At 45.4% G+C, this 19,653-nt stretch overlaps 1 protein-coding gene across 1 annotated transcript; it reads right to left on the bottom strand.

Annotated features, from left to right (window-relative positions):
- Positions 1–1,391: 1,391 nt before the first annotated feature.
- Positions 1,392–19,613, bottom strand: Cct3 (chaperonin containing TCP1 subunit 3). The gene is made up of 14 exons (XM_006976388.4): positions 19,316–19,613; positions 16,796–16,857; positions 15,685–15,735; positions 15,545–15,607; positions 14,269–14,365; positions 12,672–12,789; positions 11,053–11,239; positions 9,146–9,295; positions 7,546–7,678; positions 7,283–7,364; positions 4,994–5,174; positions 2,692–2,937; positions 2,036–2,167; positions 1,392–1,717 (listed from the first exon to the last, which is right to left on the bottom strand). Exons 1-14 carry the CDS (start codon positions 19,344–19,346, stop codon positions 1,613–1,615), a joined length of 1,638 nt encoding a protein of 545 aa, XP_006976450.1. The 5' UTR covers positions 19,347–19,613; the 3' UTR covers positions 1,392–1,612.
- Between the last annotated feature and the right edge of the window lie 40 nt (positions 19,614–19,653).

Below are 19,653 nucleotides of genomic sequence, written 5' to 3'. Positions count from 1 at the left end.
CAGTGGGCTAGAGGAGTTGCCACAGTTCAGATCGCAACCTCTTCCCACTGTACACTCAGGCGATTACGTGGCTTACACAGCAACAAAGTTAGATTAGCTGAAGTTACGTCTGCCCTAGACAGAGACTTATACTGATGAACAAAGTATGGAATGGAAAGATGATAAAAGAATGAGATGTCAGGAACTTTCTTCAAAAGGTTAGCACAAGCAGAGCCACTGTGGTGTCATGTGACTAAAGAACAGAATGCCAGGACTAGACATGTAGACAACGTCTATAAAGATATAAAAACCTTAGGCCAGAATTTGAGTAACTGCAGCAGCTTTGGCCTGAGCACTTTCTTGGGCACTCTGATCATGGCTTGGGACATGGCAATCTGCCTGGGCTGGTTTGTAAATTGTTTTGGTCAGGCATCCTTGAAGCAACCAGAGCTACAAACCTGAGAACAGGCTGTCACATGCCTCTAGACTCTTAAAAATTGGGTTATGGAGTTACTGAGTAAAAATGATAACTCACTTAATCAGTGTCAAAACTTGTGTGAAAATGATTGGGAAAAACTCTCTTCTGTCATAGTTTATTAATGAAGATTAAAAGATGAGCAAGAGGAAATGAAACACATGTCTAAAAACAAAAATGGTATGATCCATGTTTTAGAACCAATGAATCTATTCCTGCTTACTACATTCTGTATAAATAAAGCAGCACTCTGGCTGCTAGTCAGTCAGGCTGCAAGATTCTCCCAACCATCATGCCTGGCTCATTTCTTCCTTCACCAACTCCTTCCATCCTCTCAGGAGCTGTTAACTGCCCGGGATGGCTCCCCGAATGCCACACTGTGCACGTGGAGGTCAACGGACAGTTTTTGGGAACCACTGTGTTTTTCCACCCACTATGGTATTTGGGGACTGAACAGATGTCATTGGCTTTCTGCCCACTGACCAACCTTACTGGTTCAGCAGGTTTTGTCAGAGACAAGTGTAAACAGGCTGGTCTACTCGCTATGTAGCTCTGATGGTCAGTGTGCACAGTCAACTTTACAGCATTTGGAATGAGCTAGAAGGCAAGCCTCAAGACATACATGCTTAAAAAAAACCCACCCATGCCAGGCGGTGGTGGCACGCCTTTAATTCCAGCACTCGGGAGGCAGAGGCAGGCAGATCTGTGAGTTTAAGGCCAGCCTGGTCTACAAGAGTGAGTTCCAGGACAGCCAGGGCTACTCAGAGAACCTGTCTCAAAAAACAAAACAAAAGAACAACCAACCAACCACCCCTACCCCAAAAGGTAGTGATCTCAATTCATCTCCTTTGCTCCTAGTAAGGTTTTCTGCCTCCTCTTGCATTGCTAGGAGGTAGAGATGTGCCCCAAGATTGAAAAAAACCACATGACAACAGTCTCAAATGACTTAGATTTAATCATTGGAAGCAAACTAAATGGAAAGCTTACAATAGAGAAGAGATACATGTCAGTGCTTTCTGCAAACTGAGATGGGACAGACTGGGGGCTGCCCCTCAACTTGATCCTTTGCAAACAAAGATGTCCACAGTGTTCCTGGAACTCTGGCTCAGGAAAGGGGAGACTGCTGGTTCTGCACATTGAAGTCACCTTGCTCACCACTCACTCCTGGCCAGCATCTGGAGCACTGCTTTGCCGGCTCTGGTCATCACCCTTCTTCTTGTGGCCAGAGACAATGTCATCAATCCGCAGAAGCAGAACTGCAGTCTAAGAGAAAAATAGTCCAAAGAGGTCAGCAGAGAAGGGAAAGACACTGCGCTCTTTTAGCTGTATCTCCTCCCACAGAATTACCATTTTATCTGGAATCTTCCCTTTCAGAGTCTTGAATGAACAATGCCACCCTCCCTAAGCAAGGGATGTAGTTTGTGCCCCATTACACTGTTTTTGTGTAAGCTAAAGGTAAGCAGGGAAATGGAATTCCTTGGGGGGTCTTTGGGGATACTCTGCCTTTTACAGCCCCTCCCTTCCAGACAAAGCACCGCAGCTGGCTGTTGGGACAGCAACAGCACACCTCAGGTGTCTTACCTCCACTGCGGTTTTGTACGTCTGTAGCTTCACCGCCAACGGCTCCCATATACCCAGCTCTTTCATGTCCACCAGGGTACCAGTCTCACCGTTCACACCCCAGGTCTCACAACTCTCCTGTGTGTGCTTGGCCTGCAGGTGGAACAAACACAAGTAAGAGCATACAATGGAGCAAGCTGGCGTCAGAAAACAAGGCAGAAACTGAGATTTTAAAGGAACAGCTATAAGAAAGCCCTGCTGAGAAGGACATCTAAGGTGGACTCTGACCTACATACAACCCACACCTCTGTGAATGTGTGCATGAGTACAAGCAAATGTGTGCTTACACATATGTGAGCATACACAGACTGGCAGAAAACAAAAACATCTTTTTTTTTTGGTTTTTCAAGACAGGGTTTCTCTGTGTAGCTTTGCGCCTTTCCTGGATCTTGCTCTGTAGACCAGGCTGGCCTCGAACTCAGAGATCCATCTGCCTTTGCCTCCCGAGCGCTGGGATTAAAGGCGTGCGCCACCACCACCCAGCACAAGATGCATTAATTTTTTTTTTGAGCTGAAGATCGAACCCAGTGAGCTAAATCCCCAACCCCACAAAAACATCTTAGGCCAAACACAGCTTGCCTTACATTGGCAAGGTATGAGCATAGGAAAGAACTCACTCGAAGGGAGGTAAGTAGACGAATGGTACTGGCCCCACAGTTCTGGATCAAGGTACGAGGGATGACCTCTAAAGCTTGGGCTACAGCTCTATATGGCCATTGTTCCACGCCAGTCATGGCCTTAGATTTTTCTGTCAAGGCATGGGCCACAGCCATCTCCGAGGCTCCACCACCAGGCACCAACTGAGGGTCCAGAAGAACGTTTCGGCACACTTGCATGGCATCCTGGAGGTTGCGTTCTACTTCCTTGGGAAAGCAGAGAAATGGTATAGTCAGCTCAATGATTCATGGAGAAATCAAGATGCATCAAACTATTTCCTGCCTAACTAGTTTTAGTAAACCACAAAGGAGTGTCCAATGGACGATCCTTGTGACTCCTACTGGTGAAGGGCACAAGTTCTTCTTAGGAGGCATAACCCAAGAACGTAAGTGAGCACAGGAGGGGTCTACAAGAGGATCAGGGGATGGCACACATCAACCACGAGGTTAGGTGGTTTTTATGTACTGAACCGGAGAGAAACAATGTGCATCTCATCCCGCCCTCCCTAGCTGCATCCTTCAGGAGACTGCATAGTGCACTGCAAACTTACCAGTTATGTGTCTTGGGAAAGTTACTCCCTCTGAGACTAGGGATGGGGTTATAATTTCAACTTAGAACTAATTGAGGAGGGGCTGCAGAAACGGCTTACTGGCTCAAGGCTCTTGCCAACAAGCCTGACCACCCAAGTTTGATCCCTGGGACCCACATGGTAGAGGGAGAGAACTCCCCAAACTGTCATCTACTTCTATACTAGTGCCATGAAATATGCCCAGCGCCATACATGAAAAACAAACAAACATGACATGGAGGAAAGGGAGGAAGAGCTGTAATGCTGAGTCCGTGTCTCAACTCCCAACAGTACAATGGAGGCTGAGGCAGGGCTGCCACAAGTGTGATCCACACTGAACTACACAAGTGAGATCCCTCCCCCCTCTCCCCCCCATGTACTAGGGTGTAACTCAGTTGGTAGAATGCTAGCCTAGCAGGTATAAAGCACCCTTAGTGACATAAACAATGTGTTCGAACACGCCTATAATCCTTTCACCAGAGCGGGGAAGGCTGGAGTACCAGAATGTTAGTTATCCTCAGCTACACAGCAAGTTCAAGGCCAGCTAAGAGACCCCCCCCCCCCCATTCACACACACAGGGTGGTAAGGGTAGGATTCATAGCCACTGATCCATTAAGTAGGAATTTTCCAGTTGCAGACAGGGCCCATGTCACCCTTGCTGTCCTAGTAAGTAGACCAGGCTGGCCTTGAACAAACCCAGGAGCCACCTACTTCTGCTTCCTGAGTGCAGGGTTTAAAGGACTGTACCGCTATAGCCAGTTGTCATTTCTCTTCTTTTGTTTCTAAGATCTGCTTATTTTGTGTGTACGTGTGTCTGTCCACAGGAGTTTTATGTGTACTGTGTGTGTCTGGTGCCCTTGAAGGCCAGAGGATACCCTGGAAGAGCAGTAAGCGCTCTCAACCACGGAGCCCCTCTCCAGCTCATTTTGTTTTGAGACAGGGTCTCACTCTGCAGTCTTGGCTGGCCTGGAACTCTTCATGTAGACCAGGCTTCCTTCAAACTCAGAGATCCACCTGTCTCTGCCTCTGGAGTGCTGGGATTAGAAGCATTCACCACCACATCTGGCCTGTTTTTATTGTTGTTTTTTCAAGACAGGGTTTCTCTGTGTAACAGCTGTCTTGAAACTCGCTCTGTAGACCAGGCTGGCCTCGAACTCACAGAGATCCACCTGCCTCTGCCTGTCAAGTGCCGGCATTAAAGGCGTGCGCCACTATGCCCAACTTGTGTTTTCATTTAAAAAAATAGGACGGGGCCTGTGCTTTCAAATTTGCACCGATCCTTCTGCCTGAGCTGGGACCACACTGGGCTTCCAGCTCACAGCTGTTAAATGGGCAACAAGATCAGTAGAGTTTGTTTCTAGACTATGCCTGTCTCATTCCCTCCCTCCAGGCTTTAAGATGAGGCTGGCCTCATATTCTGTATGCAGAAGGAGGGAGCCATCCTTCTGCTCCCCCTCCATGCCTGGGGTGCTAGGGCCCGAGCCCCCTCTCACCATCAAGCGAGTGGTTCTACTCTTCACACATTTATGCAGACATGCAGCCACAGGCCAAAGGACCATGGATTGAAACAAAACACTGCTGAAATAATATTTTTTCTTTTAAAGTTGACATATCAAGTTTGCCACTGTGGTGAGAAGCTCACAATACCAGGATGAACAGCGTCCTTTCCTTGCTCACATCAAGGCTCACTCACCGACAGTATCTCCTTGCTAGCCCCTCTAAGAAGAATGGTGCAGGCCTTTGGGTCTTTGCAGTCAGTGATGAATGTGAAGTACTCATCTCCAATTTTCTTGATTTCCAATAGGCCTGCACCTGTACCAACATCTTCTTCTCTCAGTTCCTCTGGTCGGCTGACTATCCGTGCTCCACAGGCTCTATTGGTGGAGAAAACAGAGGATATGATTTCAGATGCTTTTATCCATCTAGTAGTCTACAGTCTGTGGTTAGAGATTAGAATAAAATATATTACTAAACCACTCAAGAGGTTTGGACTGACAAATAGAAAAGATTTTAAATGCACACAGGCCAAGTTTCTTAGACTAATAAGGCTTTAGTAATAAAATTATGGCAACCAGTTACTAGTACAACCAGGTACAGCTGGATCCAATGGACAAATGAATTCCACACATATCTAACATGTACATATTATATCTATCAAACAATGGTGAGTTCTAGATTTAATTCAGTTGAATCTGAATGCCTATAAATAAGGTTGTTAGCTCACACCTTTAATCCTAGCACTCCAGAGACAGAGGCAGGCAGATCTCTAAATTTGAGGCCAGCCTGGTCTACAAATCAAGTTCTAGGACACCCAGAGCTACACAGAGAAACCTTGTCTCAGAAAACCACACACACATACACACTCATATTCATTCTCTCTCTCTCTCTCTCTCTCTCTCTCTCTCTCTCTCTCTCTCTCTCTCTCTCTCTCTCTCTCTCATCTTCTTACATTGAACTGTTAGGTCCGTAATCAGCTGATTATAGAATTTACTCCAGAGTATACAAGCAAGGGCATGCACAGCTGGGTTAAAATTTGGGGAGGGAGAGGCCACCATGTTTTTCTTTTTTGTTGGTTTTAGTTGCAAGATATTTGTTTACACTGTGTAAAGATGTATCACTGTGATTGGTTTAATAAAAAGCTAAATGGCCAATAGCTAGGCAGGGAGACTAGGAGGGACTTCAGAGGAAAGTGAGAGGAAGAAGATGAATCTAAGCACTCGCAAGAGATGCCAGGAGATGCAGAGCAAGCAGGATGTGCAGGAGGAGAGGTAATAGCCTCCAGCTGGATGGCAACATGCAGATTAATATAAATGGGTGAATTTAAGTAGTAAGTAGTTAGAAACAAGCCTTAGCTATAGGCCAAGCTTTCATAATTAATAAGAAATCTCTGTGTCATTAATTGGGAGCTGGTGGGACAGAGAAAGACTTGTTACAGTACTTTTTGACACTGTTTCTGGCCTAGAACTCACTATGTAGACCAGGCTGGCCTCAAACTCAAATTGCCCATCTTTGCCTCCAAATGTGCATCATGATGGCCAGCTGTAAAAGATGGAAGACTAGCTAGAAAGATAGCTCAATGGTCAAGAGTTCTTCCAGACCTAGTCCCATTCCCAGTCTCTACACATTATTTGTCTAACAACTGCCTGTTAACTCCAACTCCAGGGAACAGATGCTGTCTTCTGTCCCCCTTCGTCACCTGGACTCACACAGACACATTAAAAATTTTGAGGGGCTGGAGAGATGGCTCAGAGGTTAAGAGCACTGACTGCTCTTCCAGAGGTTGAGTTCAATTCCCAGCAACCACATGGTGGCTCACAACCATCTGTAATGAGATCTGGCGCCCTCTTCTGGCCTGTAGGCATACACGCAGGCAGAAACCGTATACATAATAAATAACAATCTTTAAATAAATAAATAAATAGAGACAGGATGTCACATAGCCAAGGTTGGCCTGTAAAGATCACTTTGAATTCTTGATTCTCCTGCATTTGTTGAGTGCTGGAGTTACGGGCAGACATCACTATGGCAAGCAATGAAGTTAGATATCCTGAATGTAGACATCAGTGTAGAAACAACTACTGAAATTCAGTTTCATTCACTAGCAGAAAACTAATCCTTTTGCTATATTCAGAGCCAGTTAATATAGGTTACCAGCCCTGAGTGGTAGCACACACCTGTAAGCCTAGAACTGGGGAGAGAGAGCGAGAGGAGGATCACTGCAAATTCAAAGTCAGACTGCTCTTCAGAATGAGTTGCAGGCCATCAAAAGATACAGGTCTTGTCTCAAAGAAGCAAAATCAGTCAATCAACAAAGACATTATTTTACCACTGAGCCATCTCACTGGCTGAGAGAACAGAACTTTTTGACAAGCAGTTATCATATCCTGTACCATTTCAGGCAGTAACTACTATGCAGCTTAAAAAAAAAAAAAAAGAGAGCGAGAGAGAGGAAAGAAATACTGCCTTTAGCTGGCTTACTTACCTAGCAATGCGATTATTGTCTGTCTTCCGGACTCTGCGAATGGCTGTGACATTGGCCCGCATGAGGTAGTGCTGAGCTAAATCTGAAAGTCAAGTGGAAATGTGTCAGCCAGATACCCAAACTCCGGAATCCAAACTGGTTTTACCCCTAAAGTATTCATACAGCACATGATGTGTCTTTGCCAACCCGAGGGACAAAACCAACCAAACCCACCCACCCTCTTCTACCTCAAAGGCAGATCTGAGAGGCAGACGGAGCCCCACCTGAGATGCCCTTCTCTGTGATGACCACGTCAGGCTTCAGCTGGATAATGTCATCACACAGCTGCTGGATGTACTCTTCTTCCATCTGCAGAATCCGCGTGAAATCCTCCTCTCGTGTAATCTCAATGTCAGTCTATGAATGAAGACCAGAGCTAAAGCTGAAGAGACGGCTGGCTCAGCAGTCAAGAGCAAGCACTGCTCACAGCTCTCTCTACTTCCAGCCCATGCGCTCCAACAGCCTCTTCTGGACTGCACTCAGACACATGATGTTCTCTAGACCTCCACGTGCACATCCAGACACCTACACACATGCATGCACGCACACACACTCACACAATCAAATAACTTCCAAACCTCCAGGCCGATGAAGCTATTCAACTGTCACCCTAATTACTGTACTCCCTCCACCTTCAGATGTATCCCAGAAATTATGAATCTGAACGTCCAAACTTCACACCCCTGTAACCAGGTGTAACTTTACTTACTAGCTAGTTAGTGTGCACAAATAACTTTTAGGTCTTAATTCCTCTCCCCTACTTTTGGGTTTTCGGGACAAGGCCTTACTTTCTCTACCCAAGCCAATCTCATTCTCAGCCTAAGTGCTGGGATTACAGGTGTAAGCAACCATTTCCCTGAGTTAACGACTATTTCCAATCATTTGTTAATAAGACCCACTGGCCTTATTAAAGCCTGTGAGCCCCTATACTCTGGGGAGTCCTTTTAGCAGTAAGTTAAAGAACCCAGACTTTAGGTGCTCCTGATATATTAGAAGAGGTGGGTCATGGATAGTGGGTAGTGGCACACTTTAATTGCAGCACAAGTGGATCCCTGTGAGTTCTAGGACAGCCTGGGCTACTCAGAGAAACCCTCTCTGGAAAAACCAAAACCAAAGAAAAAAAGTCACACCTGTAAGTCCAGTACTTAGGAGGTCGAGGCAAGCAGAGAGATTGCTAGCCCACCCACATAGCAAGTTTTAGACCACTCAGGCTACAGGTAACACGTCTAAACCTTCCTAACCCAACCCATTAAAAAAAAAAAAACAAACAAAAAAAACCCTAACCAAAGCCTTACAGAGCTAGGTTTAAACTATGCCAAAGTCAAATATAGAGAAAGGTGAATAAATACATTGTCTAGGTTGGTCTTGAACCAAGTGATCTTCCTGCCTCATTCATCTCATTGCCTCTTTTTGGGGGAGGGGAGGGGTGTCACTATTCCCCCTCAATTCTGGGCTTCAGATTCCTTCCTTGGATAAACAAAGCAATATAGAACGATTTTCAAGGACTACTGTGAAAACGCAGTGGTAACAAGCGTGAAGGACAATAAATGGCAGTCGGCACACAACTTTACTGTTGCTTTTCCACATTAGTAGTCAACAATCCACTTTAAAAAACGAGACTGGGAAGCCAGGGTGGTGACACACACACACTTTAATCTCAGTACTTGGGAGACAGGCAGGCGGACTGATCTGTTAGTCTGAGGCCAGCCTGGTCTACAAAGCGGATTTCAGGACACCAGAGCTATGTAAAGGGAACCTGTCTCAGAAAAAAAAAAAAAAAAGAAAGAAAAGGAAAAAAAAGCCCCACAAGGCTGGGAATCTTACCTGGCTTTCTCCTTTCTTGTACTCCAGAGAGGAATCCAGTAGCACAATCCGAGGGTTCTTGATATAGCGGCGCATGCGTGGGTGGGTCACATCCTTGTTAATCATGACTCCACGAAGGACACATGAGTCTTCAATGATGCCCCCAGGGATCTGAGCCAAAGGAGATTTACTTTACTATACACCAAGACGCTTACCGGGACTAGGGCACACCGCCCAGCACTTGCTTGCCTGGGTCCAAGCCTCAACAACACACACGACCTCAACTCCACCTCCTTACATGCTTCCTTCCCAACGACTATTCCAAGACTCCAGGGCATCTTTCCTCCATGAAGCTCAAAAACAAAATACTGACTGCGTAGGCATGACAGGCTTGCTGTAGCTTCCAAGGCCAGCCTGAGATACACAGTGAGTTCCAGGTCCTTCAGGAATACAGTGAAATGGCTGCAAATATGTTCTTGTTTTTGTTTGTCTGTGTTTTTTGGAGAGAGAGTCTCTCTGGCTGTCCTGGAACTCACCGAGATCCACCTATGTGGATCCACCAAATGCTGAGATTAGAGCTGCTCGCCACTAAGCCTGGCTGAAGCTATGTTAGGTTCTGGAGGTATGCTAATCTTGGGCCATGACACTTAACTTGAAGGATGGCTAAGACCCACAGAAATTCACTGTCTTGACAAAAGATCTGAAAGGATCTTCATTAGGATATTTCCACATTTTTAGACTTGGGCTCCATCTGCTGGCTATAAGCTAGTACACTAGCTACTACACTTACACTTTGATCTTAAATTTATGAATGTTTTCATGTTTCATTAGCACTTGTTAGATATTACTTTTTTGCAAATTTTATTTCTGAGTATATGATAGCCAATCTTGGCTGTCAACTTGACATCTGGAATCAACTAAAACCCAAGCAGCTGGCACACCCGTGAAGGATTTTTCTTGTGTGTTTGTTTTTTGGTTTTTCGAGACAGGGTTTCTCTGTGTAGCTTTGCACCTTTCCTGGAACTCACTCTGTAGCCCAGGCGGGCCTGGAACTCACAGAGATCCACCTGCCCCGCCTCCCAAGTGCTGGGATTAAAGACGTGCGCCACCACTGCCCAGCTGGATTTTTCTTGATTGGATCATTTGAAGTAGAAAAGACCCACTCTAAATCTGGGTCACACCTCTGGTGGCAGCCAACATTTAAAAAAAGGAATGTGGAAGAAGGAAGTTTTGGGGGCCTGCTTGCTCTCATTCTCACTGGCAAGCTCATCTGTCCTGCTGCTGAGGATCAGAGCCCATTTCTTTGGGATTCCAAGTAGACTGAAGACCAGCTGAGACAAGCAGCCTAGTGAACTGAATGAGTACCAGAGTCTTGGTTTTCTGTCAGGAGACAGCCACTGTTGAACAGTCACTCTAAAAAAGCCCCTTTTATTAATCATTTTATCAGTGCTGTTCTCTAGAGAACCCTAACTGTGTTTTGGCTGTATGAATGTGCAATATGTGTGTCTGGTGCCCTGAGGTCCAAAGAGGGAATCATGTTCTCTGGAACTGGAGTTAGGGATGGTTGTAAGACACCATGGGGGTTCTGGAATCACACATGGGTCCTCTGCATGTAAGTGCTCTTACTGCTGAACCTTTTCTCCAGCACGTGTAAAATTTATACCCTCACCGGTGACTTATCGATATCCACACGCATAAATAAGGACATACTAAAGTATTTCCTTACCCTCCGTAAACCTTGTGTACAGAAGGCAGTGAAGCCAACAAAAATGATTTCAGGAATTCTTCCTTGATATTCTCTTAGGTTTTTCTTTTCCAGGCTCTCAGTCAGTCCAGTTCTCCTTTCTAGTTCTAACTAGAGACACCCTCCTCTGAAGTGGAGTAATCATGCCATGTAGTTAACTCTCAAGCACACTGGACCAGTTTACCTTTTCCACTCTTGCATACTTCTTGATGTCAATTTCCTTTCGGCCATTCTCTTCAAACTGCACAGTCTTGACAGCATCCAGGGCTATATTGCATGCCAAAGAGGACCACCGACTGATGACTTTTGTAGTAATAGAGCTATTGATGATGTTCAGCATTACATCACGGTTATTGACATCAACAGGGGTACTGGAGAAAGAAACCCAGGTAACATGGTTTCAGCAGTCACCATAAAATGTGTAACACAGGACCTCAGAGAGTGTAACTACAAGTATACAGAGTATACAGATAGAATAACTACAGGCCAAGAGACAGAATGAGAATGAGGGTCTATTCCTTTGTGGGAAACTTGGCAGAACATACATACCCACGCTCATGTTATACACACATATAAAGTGACGAGAGCTTGCTCAGCTTTCATATACTGCTAAAATTCCTAAAACATGTTATAAGGCATGTATTGTAAAATAAATTATCAAAGAGGTTCTAGGGAGGAGGCAACAGCTTTCAAAAACATTATCTAAGTTAAGTGTTCTAGATAGGTAGTTACTGCTTGATAAAAAGTTTCTGGCCGGGCAGTGGTGCCTTTAATCCCAGCACTCGGGAGGCAGAGCCAGGCGGATCTCTGTGAGTTCGAGGCCAGCCTGGACTACCAAGTGAGTCCCAGGAAAGGCACAAAGCTACACAGAGAAACCCTGTCTCGAAAAAAACCAAAAAAAAAAAAAAAAAAAAAAACCAAAAAAAAAAAAAAAAAAAAAGTTTCTGAAGTAGCCAGGGATGCAGGCAGATCTCTGAAGTAGGCTATAAACCCAGCACTTGGAAAGTAAGAAGGTCTAGTGTTCCAGTCTGAGAAACACAGATCCTAGTCTCAAAAAATTAATAGTCCCAGGTTCAAACAGAGATCCACCTTCCTCTGCTTCCCATGTGATACCACACCTGGCTTTGTTTTTGGGTTTTTTGAGACAGAGTCTCTCTTTGAATCCTAAGTGCTGGGATTAAAAGCATGTACTCACTCACCCACTCAGACAGGGTGAGTTTGAAGCCAGCCTTGGTCTACAAAGTGAGTTCCAGAACAGCCATGGCTGTTACACAAAGAAATCAAAAAACAAAATTTCCATGGCAGCTACTCACATGGCATGTACCTAAAATTATTGTTCTCTTGGCATGTGCATGTGATGTGTGTCTTTCACTGAACCTAGAGTTTGCCAGTTCCAACAGACTAAGCCCCAGGAACCCTCCTGCCTCCGCCTTCCTCATACTGGATCACAGACACAGGTGACAACTGTCTGTGTGTGGGTGGTGTGTGTGTGCACAGAGCACTGTCTGAGGTCAGAGGGCAACTTTGTAGAGCCCTTCCTTTACATGGGCTTCAAGTATGAAACTTGGGTCATCAGTATTCCTTTTAGTATTTATATACTTTGAGTTATTTCTCCTAAACACAAATTCCTGACTTTCTCCTCCACTTTGATCTCATCTCTCCTTACTAAATGAAGCAGAATAGAAAGCCACCGTGTGTGTATACACACGTGTGTGAGTGCGCATGTGTGCTGTGTGCTTGGCTTTTTTAAGAATAGATCAGTCAAGCCTCCCACACTATCCATCCCCAGCCCTGCCTCCATACCTGATTTTCTTCAGAGTGCTGATCATATCATCCAGTGCCATGCGGTAAGCACTGATCACCACTGTTGGGTGCATCTGCTGCTCTAGGAAGTGCTCGGCCACAGACAGCATTTCCCCTGCTGCAAAAAGGACACAGGCATCATGGCAATGCATTTGAAAGTACCAGGAGATGAGGCCATTTAATTTCCTCATGCTTCTAAAAGATATTTTTCTAAAACAGATTCTCACTAAGATATGTATTTGGATGTTAACACTGTTCCAAAACTTACATTTTCTAGATACCAATTCATAAAGAAAACATATTTATTAGACATATTTTAAATTATGAGACCGATCCTATGGTCTTACCCTTCTCTTTTTAATCTTTCTAATTAAATATATGCTATAATTTTTTAAGAAAAATGAAAATGTCTTTCCCTAAGAAAGAAAAACACACAGGGAAACATTTACTAACTCAGCACCTTAGGATAGGGCTGAACTGCTGGCACTGAAAACACAGCACAGACACTGGGCTCACTAATCCCAGCTCCAGGAGGTGGATGCAGGAGGACCAGGAACTCAAAGCCAACTTTGAGATACCTTTTGGCTGTTCGTAACAGACCTTAACTTATTTCAAGTTATCTTGCCCAGTATCTACCATCACTCTATGTTTCAGATTTTATGTGTGTGTTTTGTCTGTATATATGTATGTGTACCATGTCCTGCTTGTTGTCTGAGGTGAGAAATTGGCACGGGATCCCTTGGAACTAGAATTATGGAGGCTGTGAACTAATATGTGGGTACTGGAAACCAAACCCAGGTCCTCTGCAAGAGCAAGTGAGACTGGAGATGGCTCAGAGGTCAAGAGCACTTAACCGCTCTTAAAGAGTGGCTGAACTCAGTTCCCAGCACCCAAGTTCAGTGGCTCAAAACCACATCTAACTCCAGCTTTGGGAAACCTGACATCTTCTTCTGACTTCTGTGGGCATCTGTACTCCTGAGAACACAGATATGCATAAAACTCTACCACCCCCAAAGATAAAAACTCTCCCCATGCATACAAAGAAGTTTTACATAACAACAGCCTGGCTTAAAAACAAAATAAGCAAATCAATTCACATACAATAAAACATGCATTAATTAGTTGAGGAAAATGTTGTGATCAGAGGAACTTATTAACCTTGTATTGTCTCTACCAATAACAGTTTGGAATTCACTACTTGTTTGTGGTGACTTCACAGAATGTTATGAGTTTGCATAGCTCATAACATAAAACAATTCATCCTATTCAAGAGTACTACACTCTATTGCAGAAAATATATAAAAAAAAATTGGCAAAGAGCTCTACAACATACCTCATTTCTTTTATGTGTGTGCATGGATATTTTGTTTGCAGGTATATATGGGTACCACATGTATGCCTGTTGCCTGAGGATGCTAGAAAACAGCATCAGATCCCCTGAGACTGGAGTTACAAATAGCTCTGAACTGCTATGTGGGTGCTGGGAATCAAACCCTGACCCTCTACAAGAGCAGCCAAGTGCTCTTAACTGCTGAATCACCCACCCCTTCTACACACACCACACTTTATTTCTAACAACCTCCCACGTTCCTCTTACCAAGGATAATTACTGATGTGGTCCCATCTCCAACCTCTTCATCCTGGGTCCTGCTAATTTCAATCATGGACTTGGCTGCTGGATGCTGGACTTGAATCTGAAAGAAAAATGAACCAAGATTACTCAATGACTAAAAACAACAACAACAACAACAACAAACCCCAAAGATTTATTTTTGTACCCGTAGAGGCCAGAGGACAACTTGTGGTAACTGGCTGTCTCTTTCTACCATGTGGATGCTGGGGACTGAACTCAGGTCGTCAGGCTTGGCAGCAAGCTGAACCATCCTCCCAGCTCTCAAAGACCTCTCAGTTTGGCCCTACCTCTTGAATTCTATTTCCATACAGACCGCCTTTCTCCTTTGTTTTACTGTATCTTTAAAATTAAAAACAGCCCCAGGCCCGGTGTGTTAGCTCATGTTTTAAATCCCATAAGTGACAGGCAAAGGCTAGTGGATCTCTCTAAAATCTAGTTCATACATAGCAAGCCCTGGGCCAGCCAAGGCTACATAGTTGAGATGCTGTCTCAAAAAACAAAATCTCCAGGGGCTAGAGAGTTGTCTCAGTGGTTAAAAGTGCCCACTGCTCTTCCAGAGGACCCACCCAAGTTCAGTCCCTAGCCCCAGTGTTAAAGGGCACACCACCACCTGAACTACCTCTAGAACAGCAGTTTTCAACCCGAGTCTCATCCCCTTTCACAGGGTTGCATATCAGATATCCACATTATGATTCCTAACAGTGGCAAAATTACAGTTATGAAGTAGCAAAACTATGAAAATAATTTTATGGTTGGGGGTCACCAAAACATGAAGAACTGTATTAAAGGGTCACAGCATTAGGAAGGCTGAGATCCACTGTTCTACAAGATTCTATATCCTCTTTTGGTCCATGGGCAGGCACACAGACACACAGTGCCTGCCCCCTCCAATATCTTAAGCAGATCACTTTTCCAAGTCCTCCTTTTGTGGAAAAAGTGTCATTGAGAACTCAACCATTAAAACTTCTTGAGGACAGAACAGTTTCTTCAGCTTAGTAGTGCAAGCATCACAATAAATGAATTGTGTCCTCTGAAGATAGACACAAAACCCTTAGACTTGTGAATGTGGCTTTACCTGGAAGTAGGTCTTTGTGTAAGTATTCAAATTAAAACAATGTCACACTGGTTTAAGGTGAGTCCCATCATTCTTTTAACACATACGAGACACACAAGAATTATATATAACAGCACATGCTGAAACTGTTAGAAAAGAGGTGAAAAAGAATAAAACCACACACACCTCTCGAAGAATGGCATTGCCATCATTGGTCATCACGATGCCTCCCATTGGGTCCAAAAGCATCTAAGAAAAAGCAAAAGTGTTACAGATAACAAAAAAGGACAACCTGGAGTCGGAGTTCCAACAAAAGATAGTCCAACCTTCATCATAGATTTAGGTCCCAAACATGTCCGGATGATGTCTGCAATTGTCTGTTGGTAAGGAAACACAAAACAACAAGTATAATCAGAAAACAACGTGTTTTGGAGAACAGTCTTTGTTTTCAACAGGGTCTCACTAGTAGCTCTGGCTGGCCTTGAACTCAAGAGATGCTTCTGCTTCTCAAGTGGTGGGATTAAAGGCATGCTCCACCATGCCCAGTTCAAAGTATGAGTGTTTTGACTGCACACATGTATGTTTGTGTACCGGATGCACGCCTCATGGCCACAAAGGCCTGAAGAGCACGTTAGATCCCCTGAAACCAGAGTTACAGGGGTTTGTGAGCTACCATCTGGGTTAACAGAACCAACTCTTTCTTCTACAAGAGTAAATGCTCTTAACTGCTGGGCCAACTCTCCAGTCAGAGTCAGTGTTTTAACAGTGACACTTAGGATGGTAACTACTTTACACACAGCATTAAATGACTTTACGCACGCACGCACGCACGCACGCACGCACGCACGCACGCACGAATGCATGCACAGCCTACTACAGTTTTAGTGTCCTAAGAGTCCAAGACTTAATATTTTCACTGACAGTGGCCTTCAGGCCACCTGAAATCAAGTCTTGTATCACTCACTCCAAAGATATTTACTTGTGGGAGACAGAGGCAAGTAGATCTGAGTTCAAGGACAGCATGGTCTACATAGTGAGTTCTAGGCCAGCCAGACAAGATCCTGTCTCCAAAGGGGGTAGGGGCAGCAGGCCTGGAGAGATGACACAGTAGTTAAGAGCACCGGTTGCTCTTCCAGAGGACCCAGGTTCAAGTCCCAGCACTCTCATGGTAACTCTCATAACAGTCTATAACTCCAGTATCAGGGGACCTGACCACCTCTTCTAGCCTTCTTGTGCACCAGGAACGCACATGGTACACACACAGACAGGCTTGCAGGCAAAACAAACCTCCCTCCTCATACCACTATCAAGGTATTTTTTTTCCTTTGCTTAACTGTATACTCTGAAGCACAGATCCCTAAGAAGCTTACATCTACAAATACAGAATTAGGGAGTCAGCCAGAACAAACGTCTATAAACACTTAAAATGTGTGCTACCTTAGCAGCATTGATATTTCCGGATTGAACTTTTCTTCCAGATTCACGCTTTGTATTCTGACCTAAAACAGAGAGAAACACATGTCAACAGCCCAGGATACACAAGCAATTTATTTCCCAATTAAAAGAAAACATTCATATTTTTTAAATCTGTATATGTATGTATGTCAGGTGCACATATGCTCGGCACAGTGTGGAGGTCAGAAAACAACTTTCGGAGTTACTTCTCTTTCTACCACATGTATGCCAGGGTTAAACTTGGTTATCAAAGCTAGCTGTGGGAAGCATGCCTTTAATTTCAGCACTTAGGGGGCAGAGTCAGGAGAATCTCTCTGAGTTGGAGGCCAGCTTGATCTCCATAGAGAGAACTTATCTCAAACAAAACAAACAAACAACAACAAAACAGACCTCCGGTTATTAGGTTTGGTGACAGGTGCTTTTTTACCACTGAGCCATCCCACCAATCCTATTTAACAACTTTTGAAAATAAAATAAGTAAAAAGGTTTCCTTGTTTGATAACCAGTTGTCAATTATACCTCAGGAAACCGTTTAGGGCTAGGCATAGTAGCACATGCCTTTAATCCCAGCACTGTCAAGACAGATGGATTTCTGTGAATTCAAGGCCAACCTGGTCTATGAAGTGAGTTCCAGGCCAGCCAGAGCTACAAAGTGAGACCCTGTCTCAAAAACACGTTTAGAGGCTGGAAAGATGGCTCAGTAGTTAAAAGCATGGAGGCTCTTGCAGAGGACCTGGGTTCAATTTCCAGCACTATCACGGCAGCTCACAACCAACTATGGTTCCAGGGGATGCCCTCTTATGGTGTCTGCAGGCACACAGACACATATGCAGACAAAACACACATGAAACGAAAATTAAAAAGCAAACCAAAAATCCCCCAAACTGCTTACATGTACTCTCAGCTCTTGACTTCTTTTTTTTTTTTTTTTGGTTTTTCGAGACAGGGTTTCTCTGTGTAGCTTTGCGCCTTTCCTGAAACTCACTTTGTAGACCAGGCTGGCCTCGAACTCACAGAGATCCGCCTGCCTCTGTCTCCCGAGTGCTGGGATTAAAGGCGTGCGCCACCATCGCCCGGCTTCAGCTCTTGACTTCTTTGTTTTAGCCCCTGGTACACTAACAGACAGCCTGAAATACTTCAACTTCAGAATCTTGATCAATACTTTTCTTGTAGGCCCCCCCATCTGCAGCAGGGATTCATGTCCTAAGTTCCCTGAATGGGCCTCAGTAGGTGGGTGGTTTTTCTCAATAGTAGGTGAGAAAAATGAGGCAAGTGCATACCCCTCACAATCCAATCCCCTGGGAAGAGGAGCCACAGTGTCTCAAAGATTAGTGGCCAAGAAAGCCTGATTGTGAGGCTGGAAAGATGTCTTTAAGAATACTGGCTTCTCTGCCAGGATCCAGGATAGATTCCCAGCTGCCCATGGTGGCTCACAACGGCCTGTAACTTCACTTCCAGGGGATGTGATGCTCTCTTCTGGCCTCCACAGGCCTGAGTCACATATGCGGTACGCAGACATACATGCAGGCAAAAACAAACCTACCAAACACAATGTACCCCAAGAAAATTGAATTCCCAAGGAATCTCACACTGGAGTGAGAAAAAGACTAAAGCCTGGGAGCCAGACAGGAAACTTGTCTCGAAGGAGACTAAGCAGACGATGATGGACGCCTCTGGCCTGCTACTTGAGGCTAAACCCCATGGACTTGTCTGTGTGTGTGTCTGGGGGTGGTGGTACCACCGAACGAACCCCTTTGCGACCACACCGAATAATAATCTTTTTGTTTTTCTATTTACTATGTCTATCTGGCCAAACCTGGCTTTCTGAGTTATCCTTAATAGCTCCCGTAACAGACAAGGAACTGGTGGCGCGCTTTAGAGATGACCAGCATTCCCTAAATGGGAAAGAAAACCAGGGGAGGAATTCTGAGGAACTTCACTGGTGGAGGCAAGGAGTGTCATTTCAGAACAAGGGTCGCTGGACGACCGCTACCGACAGGATGCTACTCGCGATCTGCCAGGAAAGGCAGCTTTACTTGACCAACTTAACTCACAATTCTTGGGGAAAAAAAAAACGACTACAGCCTCCCAATACCGATGCTAAAGCGATTTGCCCCAAGCCACGCCGCTAAGGGGTGGACCCGTGCAGGATACGAAGCCAGGCCTGACGTGAAGAATCATCATCCACTAACTACACGCCAGAAATCACGCTGGAAAGGACACGGGGGCGTGGAGGGTGGCGGCCAACGAGCGGAACACGAGTGGGAGGGAGCACATGGAGAACACGAGCGACTCCGAGAGCGGGAAGTCATTTTGTCGGAGGAGGGCGGCGGGAGATGGGAGGAGAGGGGGGGGGAAAAAAAAAGCCAGAGAAGGCGCTTCCCAAACGAAAAGGCGACTGGAAGGCACGAGGGGACCGAGTCACGGCGGGACGGAGCTGGGCAACACTGGCCGGCGTGGGGGGAGAGGGGGCGGAGGGACCCACCGCCTCCCTGAACTCACTGAGCACGAGCACTGGACGGTGGCCCATCATGGCGGCACGATGCAGAGCCCAGCACCCAGAGCTGGGGGGACCGGCAGAACCTTCTGGAGAGAGGAGCCGCGGAGAAAACGCTACCTCCTCGGCACTGACACAGAAACCTGCTGTCCTCTAAAGTGCCGCCAATCACTAGCCCCATTTCGTTGATTGGCACGAACACAGACCAATCGACAGTGCTAGCCCCGCCCCCTACGCAAGAAAGGTAAGGCAAGTTAGATGGAGAGGGCACGACGAGGGGGCCTGGGAGACGCAGGCGCCTGCGCACTAGTGTGGCCGCTCCCGGCCGCGTGCGGACAGAATG

The sequence above is a fragment of the Peromyscus maniculatus genome, chromosome 6 (assembly GCF_049852395.1).
Source record: "Peromyscus maniculatus bairdii isolate BWxNUB_F1_BW_parent chromosome 6, HU_Pman_BW_mat_3.1, whole genome shotgun sequence".
In the NCBI taxonomy this organism is placed as follows: domain Eukaryota; kingdom Metazoa; phylum Chordata; class Mammalia; order Rodentia; family Cricetidae; genus Peromyscus; species Peromyscus maniculatus.
Note: the sequence above shows the minus strand (reverse complement) of the source record. Positions and strands in the feature narration are given on the sequence as shown.

Bases quoted from the DNA above. Each gene is read 5' to 3' on its own strand.
- Cct3 (XM_006976388.4), bottom strand. From the start codon at position 19,346: ATGATGGGCCACCGTCCAGTGCTCGTGCTCA. The intron at 11,240-12,671 runs GTATGGAGGCAG...TTCTTTCTCCAG, and splicing joins AGCACTCTGAAGAAAATCAG to TACCCCTGTTGATGTCAATA. The intron at 7,679-9,145 runs GTAAGATTCCCA...CTTCATTCATAG, and splicing joins ACAAGAAAGGAGAAAGCCAG to ACTGACATTGAGATTACACG.